A 19,756-nucleotide genomic window follows, 5' to 3' on the forward strand; every position below is an offset into this window, starting at 1 on the left:
GGAACTTTCCTCAATATAGTCAAAGCCATCTACCACCACCCTATGGAAAACATTATCCTCAATGGGGAAAAACTAAGAACCTTTCCTCTAATATCAGGGACAAGACAAGGATGCCCACTCTCACCACTTCTGTTCAATATAGTACTGGAAGTACTTGCAATAGAACTTAGGCAAGAAGAAAAGGTATTAAGGGCATCCAGATAGTAATGGAAGAAATCAAATTCTCACTATTTTCAGATGATATGATACTATACTTAGAGAACCCTAATGACTCCAACAAGAAACACCTAGAAACAATAGACTTGTATTGTAAAGTCACAGGCTATAAAATCAATACCCAAAAGTCCATGGATTTCCTATACACAAATAATGAGAGAGAAGAAAGTGACATGAAAAAAGCAATCCCGTTCACAATCATGCCTCAGAAAATTAAGTACCACAGAATCAGCTTAACTAAGGAGGTAAAGGACCTGTACAAAGAAAACTACAAAATGCTACTTCAGGAAATAAAAGAGGACATGAGGAAATGGAAACAGATCCCCTGCTCATGGACTGGGAGAATTAACATTGCCAAAATGGCAATACTCCCCAAAGCATTATACAGATTCAATGTGATCCCTAAAAGAACAAAAGCAACCAGTGTTTGTGTGCATGTAGGAAGAAAGGGACTCTCCTTCACTGCTGGTGGAAATGCTAACTGGTTCAGCCCTTTAGGTAAACAGTATGGACGTTTATTTCTCAAAAAATTAGAAATTGAACTCCCATTTGACCCAGCAATACTTCAGGGAATATATCTCAGAGATGCAAAAATATATAGTAGAAATGACATCTGCACTCGTATGTTCATTGCAGCACAGTTTACAATAGCCAGAATCTGGAAAAAAACTTGAGTGTCCGAGAACAGATGACTGGCTAAAGAAACTTTGGCACACCTACACAATGGAACACTATGTAGCTGTTAGAAAAGATGAAGTCATGAAATTTGCATATAAGTGGATCAACATGGAGAGTATCATGCTAAGTGAATTGAATCAGAAAGAGAGGGACAGACATAGAACGACTGCACTCATTTGTGGAACATAAAGTAACAGAATGGAAAACTAACACCCAAGGATAGTAGAGGTAAGAACCTGGAGGATTTCTCCATGGCTTGGAAGCCAGCCTCAGAGCTGGGGGAAAAGGCAGCTCAGATAGAGAAGGGACCAACAAGTAAATGATGGTTGGAGGGTTCAGTCAGGATAGGAGATGCATGCTGAAAGTAGATTATAGACCAAACATGATGGCCACTTAATACCTGCACTGCAAAGAACAACACCCTAAAGGAGAGAGTTAAAGGAAATGTGCCTGCCACAGAGGCAGGGGTACGGGGTTGTAGGGGTGATGGGAGGGATACTGGGAACATTGGTGGTGGAGAATGGGCACTGGTGAAAGGATGGGTACTCAAACATTTTATGACTGAAATGTAAGAACGGAAGTTTTTAACTCTATAACTGTAACTCACTGTGATTAAAAAAAGAAGAAGAAAGTCAAATAGTGCAAAATGAAGCATATTTATTGTCATTTAAAAATTCAAATTAAAAATAGTTAGCATAAAAATAATAATAAATATAAAAATTAATGCTTCATTGTCAGTAGGGAACCTTAATAAGTTTGAGGATGAAGGAAGCCAGGTCAGATAACTCTTGTCTGTAGATCAGGGCCACCCCAGTGCAGTGAATGAGCAATATTCTGAAATGAAAAGATTTGTCTTGTTTTACACATTTTAATGACTAGTTCTCATATTCTAAGTGATGTCTTGAGTATGCTAAATGAACATTGCTTCAAAGTGTGGTTGAAATCCCAAAACTGGGGCATTGGATGGAAGAAGGATATCAGTGTCTTGTGGATGTCTCAGGAGAGGGAAAGCATTTAAAGTAGATTCTGAAGCTTCGTTTCATCCCAATTTCTTTTGGTCACACCACTCAGAAAGGGAAAGTGGCAGCAGAGAATACTCCCTGTGTGTGTTCTGGTGCTGCTCTCCTTCTGAAGTTCCTTTCCTGGAAATATGGGCATCTCCTGAGAGAGGGCTCTGCACATCAACAGTTTCCTAAATTTTGACCTCTATTATTCATCACTCCCACCCTGTCAGAAAAGGTTTCGAGAAGATAAAGATTCCTCAGAGCAGCTGATACTAGATATCTCAAAATTACTCTCCATGAGAATTCCTTGTCTCACTTCTCCATGATGAAATATTCTAGAAAAAGTCTCTGATAACCTCCATGTAGTTACTCTATTTTTTTTATTCCCCTTCTTCCTGTGCCTAGAACTCTGTGGCTATCTCTGAACACTCTTAACCCAGTCTTCTTCCAGGGACTCATCTATTTCTTGGATGTTGAGAATCTATTAAAAAATCCACCTTTGTCCAAAATTTTGACTGCAGTGTGTTAATGTCTCTTAACTTGGCCTGGGTCCTAACCATGTGTGACTTGCAGGGTGGCCCCTTATTTTGCCCTTGAAGGAGAGATCTCCACCCCAATATTCTCCCCACAACTTACCGTCATATTGAACTTCTTGCAGAGGTAAATGGCAGACACACAAAGCACCAACAGCACCTTGAGACCGAAGAGGAAGCCCAGGAGGAAATGTATGTGGGATGGCTCTGGAAATCAAGGCACAAGAGTTTCCTTAATGGAGCTATACAGAAGTGAATTCTCAGGAAACTCTACTTCTTCCATTTGTGATTATAGGAGCCAAAATATACTGAAACTTTTGAACATGACTGCTGTCCTAGTTCAGGATCAATTAAGAAATCAAGGTAAAGACTTCCCTTATATTGGGGCCAGTGCCATGTCCAAGGTGGTGTTTGACTTGCATGCAGCCAACACGGATTTGATTCCTGGTATTCCAGATGGTCATCCAAGTACCACTAGGAATAATTCCTGAGTTCTGAGAACAAAGTAACTACTGAGAATCTCCTCTGTGATCCAAAAACCAAAAAAAAAAAAAAAAAAAAAAAGAGGTTTCTTTATTTCATCACTCACAGGCTAAACTTCCAAGGTTGTCCTCATTGAAGGAGAGTGAAGAGAAAGCATAGTCAGATATCAAAATTCATTATTTAATCTACAGAATTGATCCTCAGACTAGAATGTGAATCTTCTCAATGGGGTCCCAGGCATGGGGGATTGAAACGTCTCCATAGTGGGTGGGTCTGAAACTGCACAGGGTTCAAGCTCTGACCTGTGAGCAGACAGATCCTAGGGAAGAGCTCCATCATTTAGGCAATCCCACGGCAAAGGACGGAACAAGGAAACAGAAATTGTTAAACAAAGTGAGCTCACACTGAGGGAATCTGCTTATTGAAAGAGTCACTAGCACAGTGCTCAGGTCTTAGCAAGGTGATTAAGGAATGTTATCGCCTATCAGGATAAAAATGTGAAGTCCACAATAACAGTTCCTGAAATGTAACAAGAAAATAGTAACTGTTCTAAAGTATAGGAATCTCTGTGTACACAGAAGAGCTTAACTATAGTTGGTTTTCTTGAGATATGAATTACAACATACTTGAAACTACCCAGCACAGTGCTTGATACCTGGTTTATGTCTACTTGGCAATCTGCTTGGAAACAGTTGGGTGTATCCAACGTTCTAAGTTGGGAATGACTTGGAAACTTTCCCAAGGTCAGAGGAGGTGTTTCTAGAGGGATTACAAGGAAAGCAGTGCCGCAGTGGAATTCAGGCAGCTGATCCAACGGCCTATCCAGAGAGCTGGTACTGGAACCCCTAGTTTTTACCTGAGAAATAAGACAGCAGGAATTCTCCTTTCCAGTCCTGTGTTGGAAGAATGAATCAAGCAGTAGAAATATTTAGCTTTGAGGTAAACAGAAGATACTTCACAAAGTAAACAAAATTTATTTGGCACTCCCATTCCTTTATTTATCTGTAACCTCTTCTCTTTGCTCTCCTCCGCAACCAGTTAATCCAGTTAATCAGCTTTTCCCCTAATCAGACTCTGTTATCTTGTAAAGTCAGATTCCTCAGAAATCTATGATTTTATATGTATTATATTTATATAGAAATATTGCCTTTCTCCTCTCCTTATATCTTTTGAATAGTTTACTTTAAAGTAATATCGTTTTTGTATGGATGAAGGAAGACAGTTAATATTATGCTTTTGTAACTTGGGAGTAAATTGTCTCCAAACAATCGGCACTCTGGGGCATCTGCTATCTCGACTTAGGCCTCAGTTGCCCTTAGTTCGTAGCACCCCAATAGCAGGGTCCCGACGAGGGACTGAATGGACCCAGGGCAAGCTGTGAGCTACCCTGGCATCAAGATGGGCCAGGCCAAAGTGCCACAATATTCAACTATTAGTTGAGAGCATGGTCATGGACAAATGCTGTCATGATCCAAAAGTAACGATGAGATTAGGACCCTGCTAGGGATAGGAAAGACAAATCTGGCCTGAGCACTGTAGTCTGAGATCGAGATGGCCCCAGGAGAGCAATTCTATAAGCTTAATGTATCTCTTACTGTGTCCATACAAAAATGATTAATACTATGAATGTTTATATGTTTGTTGGACAAGGACAGGAGAAACACACCCATGGGATTCAGCTTTTGGGTGGATTGTCCTCCTGGATGAGAATCTGTCCTAGAAGAAGCTTCCCCTAGAGAAAGACTTTATTTCTGTATGACCACACCTATGTGTAATTATTAACCCAAGCCCTCATGCTTTGGAATTTAACTAAGGCTGTAAGAAGGGGCTGGGAATTCTGGAGCCAGAAGGAGATTGAAGTGGGATCCAGAGGAGAATGAAGTAGTATGGGGGAAGAAGAAGCAGGAGGAAAATCAGAGGAGAATGGATATGGGAATGGAATAAACTGCAACTGAGACCAACCAGCCTGGCCCTCATTCCTTCCTTCACCTGCCCATCTCCATCAGCCTCACCAGGGTGGGGGAAGCGGCATGAGATTACCAAAGGAAAGTGACAGGAGAGAGAGAAAGCTGATGCACGAGGCCCCTTCATAATTTATTTTTAGTGAATATACAGTAAAAATGGAAAACAATAATAGGACAATATAGTTATGGGCTCCAATACTAATTGGACATACAAAAAGCACTCTGATCCTACAGGCACAATCAAGTAACTTTTGTGTGCATATTCTTTAAGGAAATTTGCTCATTCCCCTGACCAGATGAAGACAACACTAGAGGGCATGCTGGAATGATGCTGGGTCTTTGAAAGTGTGTGTGTGTGTGTGTGTGTGTGTGTGTGTGTGTGTGTGTGTGTTTCAGAAAGTGCTCCAAAATACCTTACTGGATTAGCCTTATGTTACGTGAGGGAGAAATAAGATGTATTTCTTTACATAAAGAGACACTGAAAGCCCTTGAATAAGGTACTATAGTGAAGCACATCTCCAACAATCATGGGAGGTGTCCAGGGTAGTGGTCTCTGCCTCATGAACTCAGGGACCTGGATTACTTTAGACCAATCACTTGGTCTAAGCAGGAAGTCTTAAAATATTCTTCCCTCACTCCTCCCCAAATCTCTACTGTAAAAATCTAAAATCATGAGATGCTTGGAGCAGAAAGGAGATTGTAGATGGAAAATAATTTCCAATGGTAAATGTGCAGCTGGTGATGAATTCAGGTCCTTAGCCAAAAACTAAGGACACAGGAAATCCTTGATTCCAATCACCACACACAGGTGACCAGTATATCTCAACAGGCAGGGTTTCTTCTGTGCATGCACAGACAGAAGGTCCAAGTGTCATTGGGTGATCTTGCAAAATATATGAAACAGATGTAATTCTGAGATGGAATCAAGTCTCAGTTGGGTTAGAGAACAGGAGGGAGGTGAGATGAGTTGGGTGGTGAAGAAAATCGCTGTAAAACAAGTGGGAGGTAGGACCCATGAATTATGACCTTCCTTCTTCCTCACTTTATTTCTCTGTTTGCTTGTTTTTATTGTTGTTTGTTTGTTTGTTTGGGCCCACACCTGTCTCTGATCACAGCTTACTCCTGACTCTGCTGTTAAGGGTAACTCCTAGATAGCTTGGGGTATCAAACACCAATTTGGTTTTTAGGGTATCAAACACGAATCAGTTGAATGTAAGTCAAATAGCTACTCACTGTAGTATATCTCAGTCCCTCCCCACTTTATTTCTTAAGATTTATTTATGTCCAAAACCTGTACCAACCTTATCCTAGCGGTTCTTCTTGGAAGGCATGATGGAGGCAGAATTTTCTAAAGGTCTGTACAATCAATATAATTACAATATTTAACATTCAAAGGAAGCAAATCTTATGGTCTAGATCAGTAGTTTTGTATTCTTACCAGTTTGTTTGATTGAGACCAGGGTGTGTGATTTGGTGAGCACCGGCTGCCCATCGTGCTCCACCTGGCAGGTGAAGGCTACATTCTCCTGCTTGGCAGAGGAGTTCACCAGGAGCCAGCTGGTTCGGTTAAAGGTCCCATCCTTGTTCTCTAGGAGGAGTGAGGCCGTTTCTGCCCGGGGCACAATTCCGTTCTCCAGCCAGGTCAGTTGAAGTTTCCGGGGATAGAACTTCTTCAACTGGCAGGTGAGGTTCACCTGGTTGCCCACTGCAGGAAACTGGGAGACCTCCAGCATGGGTGGAACTGAAAAAGCCCAGGACAGAAGCTCTGATCTTGGGGGACAGAGAGGTCACAGGACCTGAGATTTAGCACGTAGACCCCAACCCACAGAAGGGATTCACCCCAATAGCCCCAGACACACAGAGCTAGGTAGGCAATCCACACTAAGAGAGCTCTTGGCACAAAAATGAAACCAACAGCACAGTATCTGACACACTGTGTCAGGCACAGCTTTTACTAGGGGAGAAACAAGTGGAATAAACAAAGTGTGAACATAATAATGTCACCAAAAACTGAAATAAAGAATGCACATGAAGGTGGTTGATATTAGGTAATTAGGAATTTCAGTTGCTTTCTCTAAAATAAATGAGATATTCTTTACAGTGTTAGAATACAGGTAGGTTTGCCATGGAAAGAGGCATGTGTGACGAGCACATCTAGGATGCTGGCAATCAGGAAGCATGGATGGGAATTAGATTCCAGAACAGTAGAACAAAACTCAGGAGGCAGAAGAGGCAAGAAGACACAGAGTCTGGGATGAGGGTGTCTACCTCGGATGGTCTCAGCCAAGCTGGCTGTCCCATGGAGAGGTGGGCCCCCACGCAGGGTGATGTGGTTGATCTCACAAATGACCTGGGGGCGCACGTCTGCCTAAGTCAGCTGAACCCTGGCTGTGCTGGAGACACTCTAGGAGGTGCTCTCCCCCGGGGGGTCCACACTGGTCCGGGAGGCTGAGAGTGCGTTCCCGTTTTTGAACCACCTCAGGCTGACATTTCTGGGGAAGAAGCCGTGGGACCTGCAGGTGAAGCTCACGGTGTGCCGGGACGGGGCCCTCTTAGTGGGGCCGGAGATCTCTGGACGAGAAGGTTTGGCTACACAAGGAGCGTTTGGACACAGTGAGCACAGGGCAAGTGTGGCACCAAAGACAAACACCTGTGTTCAGCACATCCTGACCTACAAGGCAGTAACCTTCCTCAATTCACAGAACTCGAGCACTTCCCAGTGGTCACTCCCCCATGCATGCTTTTGTGTGTTGAGGAGGGAGCACGGCTGACAAAGGGTGGCCCTGGAACTGTTCCTGCCGCTCGCTCACTGACAGAACATCAGTCCGTTCTCCCAGCCTCATGTGTTCTGTCCCATCTCAGCAGTGTTCATCGTGCCTTCATCTCTGCGGGACTCTGAGCCCAATGCTGCAAGGGCTACAAAATGGTTCCCATTATAGACAGCACAGTTGCACAGCCACAGTCTAGGGTCTCTACCTTTACCCATGGTCTGAATCCAGGTATTGGGAGTCCCAGGTTTTCGACTGTTCCACATGACCTGACATGTCTCCAGCTCCCTCGAATTCCACACTCCCTAGACTCCACTTCACAGAGCCAGCACGGTGCAGACTACACTTCTCAGCGAGCCTTCTGGGGTCCTTCCACCCCTCTCCCCTGGCTTTCCTCCCTCTCCTTGTCCCCAGTCTCAACACTGCAGCCATTTCTGCCTTCTTGACCTCCCTGCACAGATACCAGACCCACATGTCTTGCCTCAACTCTCCCTCACTACCTCCCTTTCTCCTTCCTTCCAAAAATAAAAAAAAAAGAGGACCCTGGCCCCACATGGAGTCATAGATCAGAGGTCACAGAGATGAGGAAGCAGAGCAGAGACATGAGCACAGGCAGGATGCTCACCAGTCTCTCCCCTGGGGCTTAGTGATGATAATGATACTTCCACAGGACTTTGTACCAGTCCCTACAACTCACAGACCTGAACAAAGCCACCACTTCACTGATGGGGAAATGGAGGATTCCAGACACTGAGATGTCCACAGCCTTGGGATCAGAGCACCACTGCTCATCTGCCAAGGACCAGCCCCGTATAGAGGGTGTTGCCGAGGATTAAGAAATAAGACAGAAATGAGAGACAAGTGGGGTCATGTGGCTAGTACCCTTCAGACACTGAGCCCCATTTGTCCCCTGTGGATCATTTTACTGCCTTACACTAAGAAACCAGAACTGGAGGACAACATTCTTAGCATGGGGACAGGAGACTCTGATTACGAGCACAACTCCTCTTAGTGGAGCTACTCTAAACAAAGCTAGTTCTAATCTAAACTTCATGTCTTAAGCAGCTCAGGGTGAATAGCTTTCTTGTGGTCTCTTTCTATGGGTCTGTTTTCTCATACCAAGGCAATCAGGCCAGGATGGAGCACATACAGGACCATGCCTAGTGCTGTTCCACATAAGTTGGCACCAGCATTCTCAACATAAGGCCCCTGTATTCTGCCCCCTAAGGCTCTTTTCTCATCTATATAACTTAATCCTTTGTTTCCAGCACTTATCTGTTCTCTCACCAAGCTCATCGCATCTCACACCTTCCCAAAAAGATTGGTGGATTAGTTACCTTCTATGTGTAAAGAGACTGATGCACAGGAGGAAGTTCAGTCACAGAACCTTGATCTAGCCCTTGGTTTGGGTCTACTCTGTGCTTCTGGGCAATGGCATCTCGGATCCTTTCAACTATCCTAAAAGGAGTCTGTTATTATTGCCATTTTGGAGATGAGAAGAATGAGTCCTTAAAAGATTGTCTCAAGATTTCCCATCATCTCATCAGGAAGCTCTTGTCACCTCACTGAGGTATTTTCCCTGATTGAGACTTTCTAAGGCCACCTGCTCTGCTCAGAGCTTTCAGTGATTGAGTGATCTTTCTCTGAACCACTGGAGGGTTTCCTGACGACCCTCCTGAAAGTGGAAAGTCCTGGTGACTGTCATCCTATCAGACTGAACAGAGTCTGTGGTTCTTACTGCCTTTTGTCACTGCTGTTTCTCAAATAGAACCAAATGCAGTCCTAGGGCTGGCACCATGTTGGAGGGAATAGGATTCAGTGATTTTGGAGCAAAATCTCTGGTCATTACGATGACCCTTGTTTCCACTGTGCCCAGAGCAGGGCTGGGCACTCTGTGGATACTGAGGAAAGAGAAGATGCTACACATCGAGAACAGCCCTCAGAGTGTTCTCCTCAGGTGCAAACTGCAGGACTTGGTGACTTCAACATCTTTGATCTCCAAAGGTAGTTGAAGTGGACTATGAAGCAGATCCAAGGACAAACACCAGCTCATCACCTGGCCTTAGTTTTTGCTCTTAGAAGCAAGGCCAGCCTGACTGACTGTGGTCACACAAAAGGACGATGGACCCCCCTCCCCAGAACACTCACCGCTCAAGGTGACCTGGGTGCCTGGCCCAGACTTGAACTCCACATCTTCCACAAACTGCGCCTGGAACTTCACACAGTAGTAGGTGCCTGTGTCGGCTGGGCTGATGTCACGAATGTGGATGGAAAAGTCCAGGTTGTCTCTCTTGGTGGCATCCGAAGCATTGGTCACTCGGGGGTAGTAGCCTTTTTTCCCGTAGTTGTAGATCTCCTCCCGGCCACCCACTCTCTGCCGGAACCACTTGACAGGACCCATAGGATGCAAGGAGGTCACAGAGCAGCGCAGAGTGATTGTCCCTCCCACGGCCACCGACACAAACTTGTCAGGCTGGATCACCTGCAGCTCTGCATTCTGCCTGGCCACTCCTGAGGGAAACACAAGCAGCTCTTCACTCATCCTTGTTAGTCTGTAGATTTTCTCAACTCTGTGTCAGCAAACTACACCAGTGACTGAGTGTTCAGTGTGAGGAGTTAAGCACATTGTGTGAATCTTATGTTACCCCCCCCACCCCCCCCACACACACACCAACCTCCATAGTGTGAGTGTGGTGTGATGCAAAGGAGGAATCTAGGAACTAGGAGCTTAAGGACATGGCATAGAGGGTGGTTTAGGAGCTTTACCTGGAATGTCTAAAATTAGCAACTCTCTTGTTCCTACAGTCTGACTCGGAGAGTGTTGGACTTTTTCTTTGCATTATGAGGAAGCATGAAACCAATGAGTATAAATAGAGGGACAGTGGTGCCAATGAGATATCCCTGAAATGTCAAGGCCTCAGAAAATCCATCTTTCTCTTCTCCAGATGATGCTCTTAGTGGTGTCTGTGATCAGCCAGAGTACAGAGAGAAGGTAGAAATCTACCACTCCTGGGAATATATCCCAGAGAGGCAAAAATGTATAGTCGAAGTGACATTTGCACTTGTTTGTTCTTGCAGCACTCTTTACAATAGCCAGAATCTGGAAAAAACCTGAGTGCCCAAGAACAGATGACTGGTTAAAGAAACTTTGGTACATTTACACAATGGAGTACTATGTAGCTGTTAGAAAAGATGAAGTCATGAAATTTACATACAAGTGGTACTACATGGAAAGTATCATGTTAAGTGAAATGAGTCAGAAAGAGTGGGATAGACATAGAAAGATTGCATTCATCTGGGGAACATAAAGCAACAAAAAGGGAGACTAACACCCAGGAGTGGCTGAGATTAGTACCAGGAATTTTGCTCCGTGACTTGGAGGCCAGCCACACGTGCTAGGGGAAAAGGAAGCTCAGATAGAGAAGAGAGCACCAAATAAAGGGTGTTGGGAGGATCCTCCCAGGGTGGAAGAAGCATGTTGAAAGTAGACTATAGACCAAACATGATTGCCACTCAATGCCTCTCTTGCAAAACACAGGACCCAAAAGAAGAGAGAGAGAACAAAAGGGAATGCCCTGCCACAGAGGCAGGGTGGGATGGGGGGAATGGGGGGCGGGAGGGATGTTGGGACCCGTGGTGGTGGAGGATGGGCTCTGGAGGAGGGATGGGTACTTGATCATTGTATAACTGAAACCCAAGCACAAAAATCTGTAAGTCTATAACTGTACCTCATAGTGTTTCACTAATAAAAAAAATACACATGAGATTTATAGGAAGCTGAACATAGTTTCAAGTTCCTGAGATTTATACTTTCTAATTTCTGATCAGTATATATTGGTGTGGTCATTCTGCTGTGACAATTATCAAAATCGTATTATCTTAAAGTAATAGGCTCCTTTCTCAATAGATGAATTAATGAACATAATCTAGTACATGTACAAAATGGAATATTTGCATATTCATTAATGAAATTCTGATTCAATCTGTAATACAAATGAACCTTAAAATAAATACTGTGTTAATTGAAAGAAATCAAATGTGAAAGAGAAATAGTTTCCCACATGTATAATGTACCTAAAATGGGCCAATTCATAAAGGTAAAAACACCTTAGAGCTCGGGGAGCTGAAAGATATGAGGAGTTTTTTGGGGTACACAACTTCTATTTAGCTTGTTGAAAAGTTCTAGAAATGTGTGATGATTTCACCATTGTGATTGTGCCCTATTGCCACCAAGTTTTATACTTTTAACAGGATCGTTCATTGTATGTATAATTAATATAATAACTAGTGCGTACTAGAATAAGGTCATTAGTCTTTGATTTGAACTAATGATTTAAGGAAAAAATATAACATGTGATAATGAGGCAGGTAAATTACTTATAAATAGATATTTGAACGTGAAGAGAAACCAGGAATACAAAGAATTCTGAAGCAGATATTTTTCTTATAAATAGATATTTGAATGTGGAAATAGATCAGGGATATAGAAGAGCAAGAAACGGCTGGTTTTAGATTTGTGTTTTGAAAAGAACAGAGCTGTTAATTTTGCTTGAACAAAATGAGTTATGAATTGAGGGACCATGAGTCATTTCATGACTTTTAATACCAAGTGAAAGACTTTCCAGTTGGATTGCCTCCCCAAAGATTAAGCATGTTCTGGAATCATATAGAAATGATAAGTGGTTCCTCTAATTTGAAGTGTCTCATGGTTCTGGTAGCAGATCTGCATCAGAGAATCAGCATGTTGTTGGACCACAAAAAAAATCCCATGTTGTGAAGTCTTGCTCCCCTCCTACAATACTTAGCCTTGCTTAGCATCCTCGAAACAATTTTGTAAAAGCAAAGTTTTTGCCAGTAACTTTCAGTTGAGCCAGATAACACCCATTTATGGGGCTCAGCTGTAAAAGCAGAATTACTCCTGTATGAAGTCAGCGGAGATAACCACCAAATCAATCAAGGAAAAGGTCATCAGGAAGTGGCAAAAGATGGTCAGGGAAACCATTTGAATTCTTAAAGTATAAATAGATCCTGGAGTCAAGGGGAGGGGTCACTCTCCCACTAGAGGGTTTGGCTGTGACCAGTCAGCTTTCTAAACTCCATACTTGTTTGACTTGTGCCAAATAAAATGTTACAATGCAAAGCTCATTGCTTTGTGTGGTCCTTGGGACTCCGGACCCTAACAATGTTCTTTTTCTGTTTCTTTGTGCTCAACACAATATAGAGTTGTGGTTCCTCTTTTCATATGTGAGCAGGTAGAGTGCACCCACTCAGCACTTATGTGACCGGGCTGGCTCCTAAGGACTCACAAGACACACACTTGTTACTGTGGTCAGGTCATCTGTTGGTTTGGACTTAAATCAAGAGAAGAGGATTGGGGGCTGCAGAGATAGTTCAGGCTTCTAGGTCCTTGGTTGACTATGACTCAATGCCCTGGCACTGCATATGGTTCCCTGAGCACTGCCAGGAGTGATCCCCAAACACTGGACGTCATCATTTGTGGCCCCAAACCAAAAACTTTAAAGCATAAAAATAAGAGAAGATGACTAGACAATGGAAAGCTGTGTGACAAAAGTGAAATTTTGTGACAAAGTGGGAATAACTATAACTGAATCTTGAAGAGAAGAGTGAACTGAATAGTGGAGAGAGGGAAGAAGAGAAACTAGAGAGTTGACAGAAACCAGGTAATAGAGAAACTCTGCCCTCTGTGTATCCATAATTCTCACATTCACATTCTACACCAAACGTTACCCCCAGATTCTGGACTTTTGTACAATTCTTCCAGGCCCTGATCCTTAATTGGAAGTAAATATCAAACAGTTAACATCCCAGACCTGAATTCCTCATTTCCTCCCATGCCCTCGCTATCAACTTGATTCTTCCAGATCTCAGATCCAAGTGCTTGGGTATCTTTCTGCCACTCCAGCTCTGTGCACCAGGAAATCCTGTTGACTCCTCATCAGCACAGGTCCCAGAGCCGAACTCTTGACTTTTGTCTCTACGAACTACTGGCTAGTTGCAGTCACTTGTTTTGTGTGCATGAACTCAGTGACTTCTGAAATTCTCTAGATGTTTCTATCTCTGTTATCTAGACCATTCTCAGTTAAATGTAGAATAATTTCATACTCATCTTGGAGCAAGTGGCTTCCCTCAGCAAAACCATGCAATGCCAAACACATTTTTTAACACCGCAAAAATAAAATGAGCATGATCAGAGCAAAATCAAATCCTTGTGCAAAACAGGAAGAATTTCTTCTCATGGTCCTTGCACACTTTTCCTTGTCACTTTCTCACCAGAAATCCCTATAGTTCATACTGTACAGTCTATTAAGCTTTGCTCAAATCTGCCTTTTCCATAATATCTATCAAACTTGTTTAAAACACATCTCATACTTCTTACTCTTATACTCCCAAGTATTTTGTTCATAGTACTTTGTATCTTTTAAGTCACAAATTACTTTTTAAAAATTTATTTATTGCGTCTACCTCACAGTGATTTAATTAAAAAGTTGGAAAATTATTTATTTATTAAATCAGCATGAGATCAATGGTTACAAAGCTGTTCATGGTCACATCTCAGTCATCAATATTGCAACACCCATCCCTCCAAAAGTGCACATTTCCCACCATCAACTTCCTTCCCTAGTTTCTCTCCTGCCTCTGTGCCCCTCTTCCCAGCCTGTCTCTATGGAAGCCACTTTGCTTCTATCATCTCTCTAAATTTCTCTGTCTCTGTCTTTCTCTCACACTCTCTCTTACTCTTTCCCTCTCTATCCTTTTATGCTTTACAATCCAGATGATGAGAGGTAATTATGTTTGTTTCTTCACCTTTTTTCAGCACATAGCTCTTGCCCAGAACAAATCACTTTCTTATATATCAATTTAGTTTTCTGTTATGTCTCTTTTACTCTTATTCCTCCAATAGATAACTTTATAAGACTAACTATTTTGTCTCTATTATTGATCAGTACACCCCAATATCTTTCACAATTCCTGACACATAGTGTGTCTTGAATAAATAACTGCATGTTTACCAATGTGAACAACATGTTACTTCTTTAATCCTTGGGGTTTGATTTAGTGATAATTTCAGTGGTGACTGCAGAAGAAATTGTTTCTCAAGTAGATGACTTAGTACAAAACAAATGCTGCTTGCATATGTGCAGGAAACAGAGCACCCTAGGTGCAGAGACCCACGAGCTCTCTTCCCTACTCTTTACACCCATTGGCGGAAGACAGAGAGATAATATAGACTGAAAGTATTTGTGTAGATTGATGAATATTGAGAAGGGGTAGAGTTAAAATGTGAAATCTAGGATCAGACTGCCTGAGTTCAATTCACAGGTCTCCTTTTATCTTAAGTATCTTTAACCCTTAAATTCCTCTTACCTTTTCTAACCTGTGAGTTGGGGGGGATAAGGGTGTCTACTTCAGAGATCATCATCCAAGGAAATAACAGCTGGGGCATTTGACGAGACCCCGAGTGGCCACCCACGAACGGCTCCTCCAGCTCCTGAATGACCATGATCCCAGAGGCACACAAACCAATCTCAAACCCAGCGGCTTTTGGCAGAAACTCCTTCGAATTTAATTACTAAAATATCAAAAATCCAAAATCGTGTGGCCACAATGGCGGCTGTGTGACATCATATGCTCTTCATAATCAGCAAAAGAAAACAAATTATCTAATGATACCTTTTCTACAGGTCTTATTGTTGCGGGGAATTCCAAATAATAATGGTGGGTCTTCTGTCGAAAAATTAAATGTAATCTTGCAGCACTGTTTACAATAGCTAGAATATGGAATAAACCTGAGTGCCCGAGAACAGGTAACTGGTTAAAGAAACTTTGGTACATCTACACAATGGAGTACTATGTCGCTGTTAGAAAGGATGAAGTCATGAAATTTACTATATGGAAAGTATCATGCTAAGTGAAATGAGTCAGAAAGAGAGGGACAGACATAGAAATATTGCATTCATATGGGGAACATAAAGTAACAAAATAGGAGACTAACACCCAAGAATAGCCGAGATGAATACCAGGAGGTTTACTCTATGGCTTAGAGGTCAGCTGCACATTCTAGGGGTAAAGGAAGCTCAGCTAGAGAAGGGAGCACCAAATAAAGGGTGTTGGGAAGATCTGCCCAGGATGGGAGATGCATGCTGAAAGTGGACAATAGACCAAACATAGTTGCCACTCAATGCCTCTTTTGCAAACCACAGCACCCAAAAGGAGAGAGAGAACAAAAGGGAGTGCCCTGCCACAGAGGCAGGGTGAGATGGGGGATGGGGGAGTGGGAGGGATACTGGGATTAGTAGTGGTGGAGAATGGGCACTGGTGGAGGGATGGGTACTCGATCATTGTATAACTGAAACCCAGGCACAAAAATTTGTAATTCTACAACTGTATCTCATGGTGTTTCACTAATAAAAATTTTTAAAAAATTAAATGTAGTCAAAGTGGAGAGAGAATAAAGTGGAACTCATCTGACACACAGGCAGGGGGAGGGCTGGGATAGGGGGGACACTGGGGTTCTTGGTGGTGGAAAATGTGCACTGGTGAAGGGATGGGTGTTTGATCATTGTATGACTGATATTTAAACCTGAAAGCTTTGTAACTGTTCTCACATTGATTCAATAAAAAAAATAGTTGGGGCATTTCCAATCTGGCGGTTAGTGAATGCTTATGAATATGATCATGTATCACCATTGTAATTACTGTAATGATGAAGCTTCAAGTGACATGAGAGGATGCCAATATAGATACTAAATTGAATTTTGATAATAAATATGGAAAACAGTGCAACATGGAGATGTAAAAATTTTCTTCTATGTCTTAACAGATTGGGGAGAGGGATGAGTAAATTGAGAAAAGCAGAACATGAGGTAGGGAAACAGAGACAGGAGCAAGTAAACCTCTTTTCATGTAAACTGGGGAGTACTTTAGCAGAGGCTCAGGGACAGAGCTCTAGTAGACTGTTGGCCTGTGTGGTGTGTGAGACTCTGTCTTCAGTCCTTAGTGCTGCAGAGGATGGAAAGATAAGAAAAAGAGGAAGGGAAGTGGGAAGGAAGAAGTGGAAAGGGATGGGGAAGAGGAAGCGAAGAGGTAGCAAAGTGAAGGGGAAGGAAGGGAAGGAAAGGGAACATCAAGTTAGGTTTTATTTAGGATATAAAGAAAGTAGCCACTGAAATTCAGAGCTCAGTCAGATACTTTCTGTTCTCTACAGCAATATTTACTCCTGTATTGTTTGATATGGGAGTATGAGTTGTTAAAATTGTATTTGTTATATCTTAAAATGGTTGTTCAAAATTAAGAAATATCAAATAAATATTATTTCCTTTGAAAAAAATCCCTATATACTAAGCTGAAGATATAATACAGGGATGAAGGCACTTGCCTTGCACGAAACCGACCCTGATTTGATCTCTGACACCACATAGGGTCCCAAAAGCACAGTCAGGAATGGTTCATGAACTCAGAGCCTAGAATAGGCCCTGAGCACTGCCAGATGTAGACTAAATACATCCCCCCCAAAAATAAAGGAATTAATATATATATTAAAAAACAATAGCACTGTAGCACTGTCCTCCCGTTGTTCATTGATTTGCTCGAACAGGCACCAGTAACGTCTCCATTGTGAGACTTGTCATTACTGTTTTTGGCATATCGAGTATGCCATGGGGAGCTTGCCCAGCCTCTGCCATGTGGGCAGGATACTCTTGGTTGCTTGCCAGGCTCTCCGAGAGGGATGGAGGAATCGAACCTGGGTTGGCTGCATGCAAGGCAAATGCCCTACCCACAGTGCTATCGCTCCAGCCCCAAAACAGTAAATAATAAAATATAGGAACAAAAGTATGTGAATATACAGAACCAACTGTGATCTTTGGGAATATCAGTGTTGTGGTATCTGTTGTTCTCCCTGTCTTCCTGTATTTTCTAATTCTTCTGCTTTCCTCTGAAAGCTAAGGAACATAACAAGGTTTAAACATGATCTGAATCTGCACTCCCTGGACTTGTTTCCTGGCTGATCTACCTTCAGACTTAGGTGGGTGTTACTGGACAACTTACGTCCTCTCCCCATCTGCAAATCAGAGACAGTGGTTATGGATTCACATGAGATGCTGTGAGGATTACAGAAGATAACAGACACAGAGCTGCCAGATTCTTTTAGTTGCGTTATGTTTCACCACCAGTGCTAACAACTGCAGGCAATGAATCTACATAGAAATAGTTCAGAACCTTTCTAGCTACTCTGAGATAATGCCCAGTAATTGACTTTCCTGTGAGTTTGCTAGAGACTTAAATATCCAGCAGGTTGGATAAAGGGAACCACCAAAGATGATGCTTACCTGTGAGTCCCAGCTGTAGAGACAGCTGCAGGTGAAGAGGAAGAAGGTACAGCCAGAAGACCAGGACTGGCATCCCGAAGACCCAAGGAGCCTGCAGTGTTGAGTGGGTTGGCTGGCAGAACTCTGCCCTGTGAAGAGAAGCCCCACCTTCCCTGACATGAGAGGAAGTGATTCTCACCAGTAAAGTGATTGCAAGACAGTAACCTGTTTTACATTCTAGGCATTTCCTGTTTCTTTATTGTGAAAGAGGGGTCAAACAGAGAAGGGGATGAAGCTGAGAAGTTTGCTAGAGACTTAAATATCCACATCAAGTGTTCTCAGTGAGACTTTCTCAAGCCTATTAGAGATGCTTTCTGCTCACTCTGGTCCCCCTCCTGTCTCCACTTAGACTTTCCTATGTCTTGGAATCTTCATGGTGATTTTACACTCAGGAGCTCCCAGGTCAAGAGTGATGTCTGGCTGTGAGTTGTGTCCCAGACTCCCAAGCTTAAGGCTCCTGATTGTGATGGGCTATGGTTACATTCTGCACCAGCAGGCATGGTTCAACAGATCTGAAGAAGATTTAGAGAATATGTACAAATTTGGGATACAGTCATATGGTTTCTGAAAAGCCTCCCTATTCCAACCATTTATTAATGTCACTGGCAACATTTAGTATTGATGTAAAAGTGCAATGTGGATGTTCCTCTAACTGATAAAAGGAGCCAGTTTCTGCCTTCTTTCTGAACACGATAAGCTCAGTTCAGTCTATGAGTATGAGAGTCTGAACTTGGGACAGTATTGGAGTGTTCTAGGCCAGAGAACATGTGTTTTGTCTCAGGAGTTATAATCACAGGCTTTTATCTAAGAAAAATAAAACCTTGTGTCCATACAACCGTTGATGAATTAGCATATATAGCAGTTGTTTGGGGGGGGGGAGTAATAACCCAAATAGAAATAATTAGGATGTCCACTAAGTATGTGGTTAGCCTGGTGTCTTGGGGACCAGTACTGGTGAACAGGATAGAAGCAAATGCTCTATGAAGATTAAAAATCAAGGTAAGGTAAAGGTAAAGGTAAAGGCCCTCCCGTTGATCATCGATTTGCTTGAGCGGGCCCAGTAACGTCTCCATTGGAGACTTTGTTGTTACTGTGTCTGGTATATCGAATACTCTCAGTAGCTTGCCGGGCTCTCCGAGAGGGGTGCCGGGCTCTCCGAGAGGGGAAATATTTAGCGCATCTCCTTCGAGCCGGAAAAATCAAGGTAGAATTGAGATTATAGAGAGTGGGATAGAAGGGGAACTTCAATTTCTTTACAGCTCAACAGTCAGTTTCTTTATAGGCTCAGCCTATAAGTACAGCAAGTAGCCATTCCCCTTACACACAATCGATTCAGTCCCTGTCACCAGAGTAAACCATGACTACCACAGAGTATGGCCCCAAACAAGAAAGAATACAAGCAAAAAACCTTTCAGCAGACTTATGGTCCAACAAGGTCCCAGGAAACACAAAATCACTCAGACTTTTATTATTGCTGGGTTCATATCACTGAAATCTGATGGTGAAGTGAGGGTGAAGCTTGTCCTGTTTGTTGACTGCCCAGCCCAGGTCTGTACCTGAGGAATCCAACTTCTGATTTCACTGGGCTCTAACAGTCCAGCGTTACACACAGGTGGCACAGAAAGAACTATGAGGATTTCTGGGGGAAAGTTTCTGATCAAGAATAGCAAGTGCTGGGCTGGAGCAATAGCACAGCGGTAGGGCGTTTGCCTTGCACACCGC

At 42.8% G+C, this 19,756-nt stretch overlaps 1 protein-coding gene across 1 annotated transcript in view; it reads right to left on the minus strand.

Annotated features, from left to right (window-relative positions):
• Positions 1-2,313: 2,313 nt before the first annotated feature.
• Positions 2,314-19,756, minus strand: part of LOC130030318 (signal-regulatory protein beta-1-like) — a 30,728-nt gene continuing 13,285 nt past the window's right edge. The window contains 6 exon segments of the mRNA XM_056121562.1: positions 2,314-2,379; positions 2,535-2,638; positions 6,317-6,619; positions 7,147-7,467; positions 9,795-10,157; positions 17,996-18,020. Coding sequence (XP_055977537.1) covers positions 2,314-2,379; positions 2,535-2,638; positions 6,317-6,619; positions 7,147-7,467; positions 9,795-10,157; positions 17,996-18,020 — 1,182 coding nt within the window.

Source organism: Sorex fumeus, unplaced genomic scaffold (assembly GCF_029834395.1).
Source record: "Sorex fumeus unplaced genomic scaffold, SorFum_2.1 ptg000044l, whole genome shotgun sequence".
In the NCBI taxonomy this organism is placed as follows: domain Eukaryota; kingdom Metazoa; phylum Chordata; class Mammalia; order Eulipotyphla; family Soricidae; genus Sorex; species Sorex fumeus.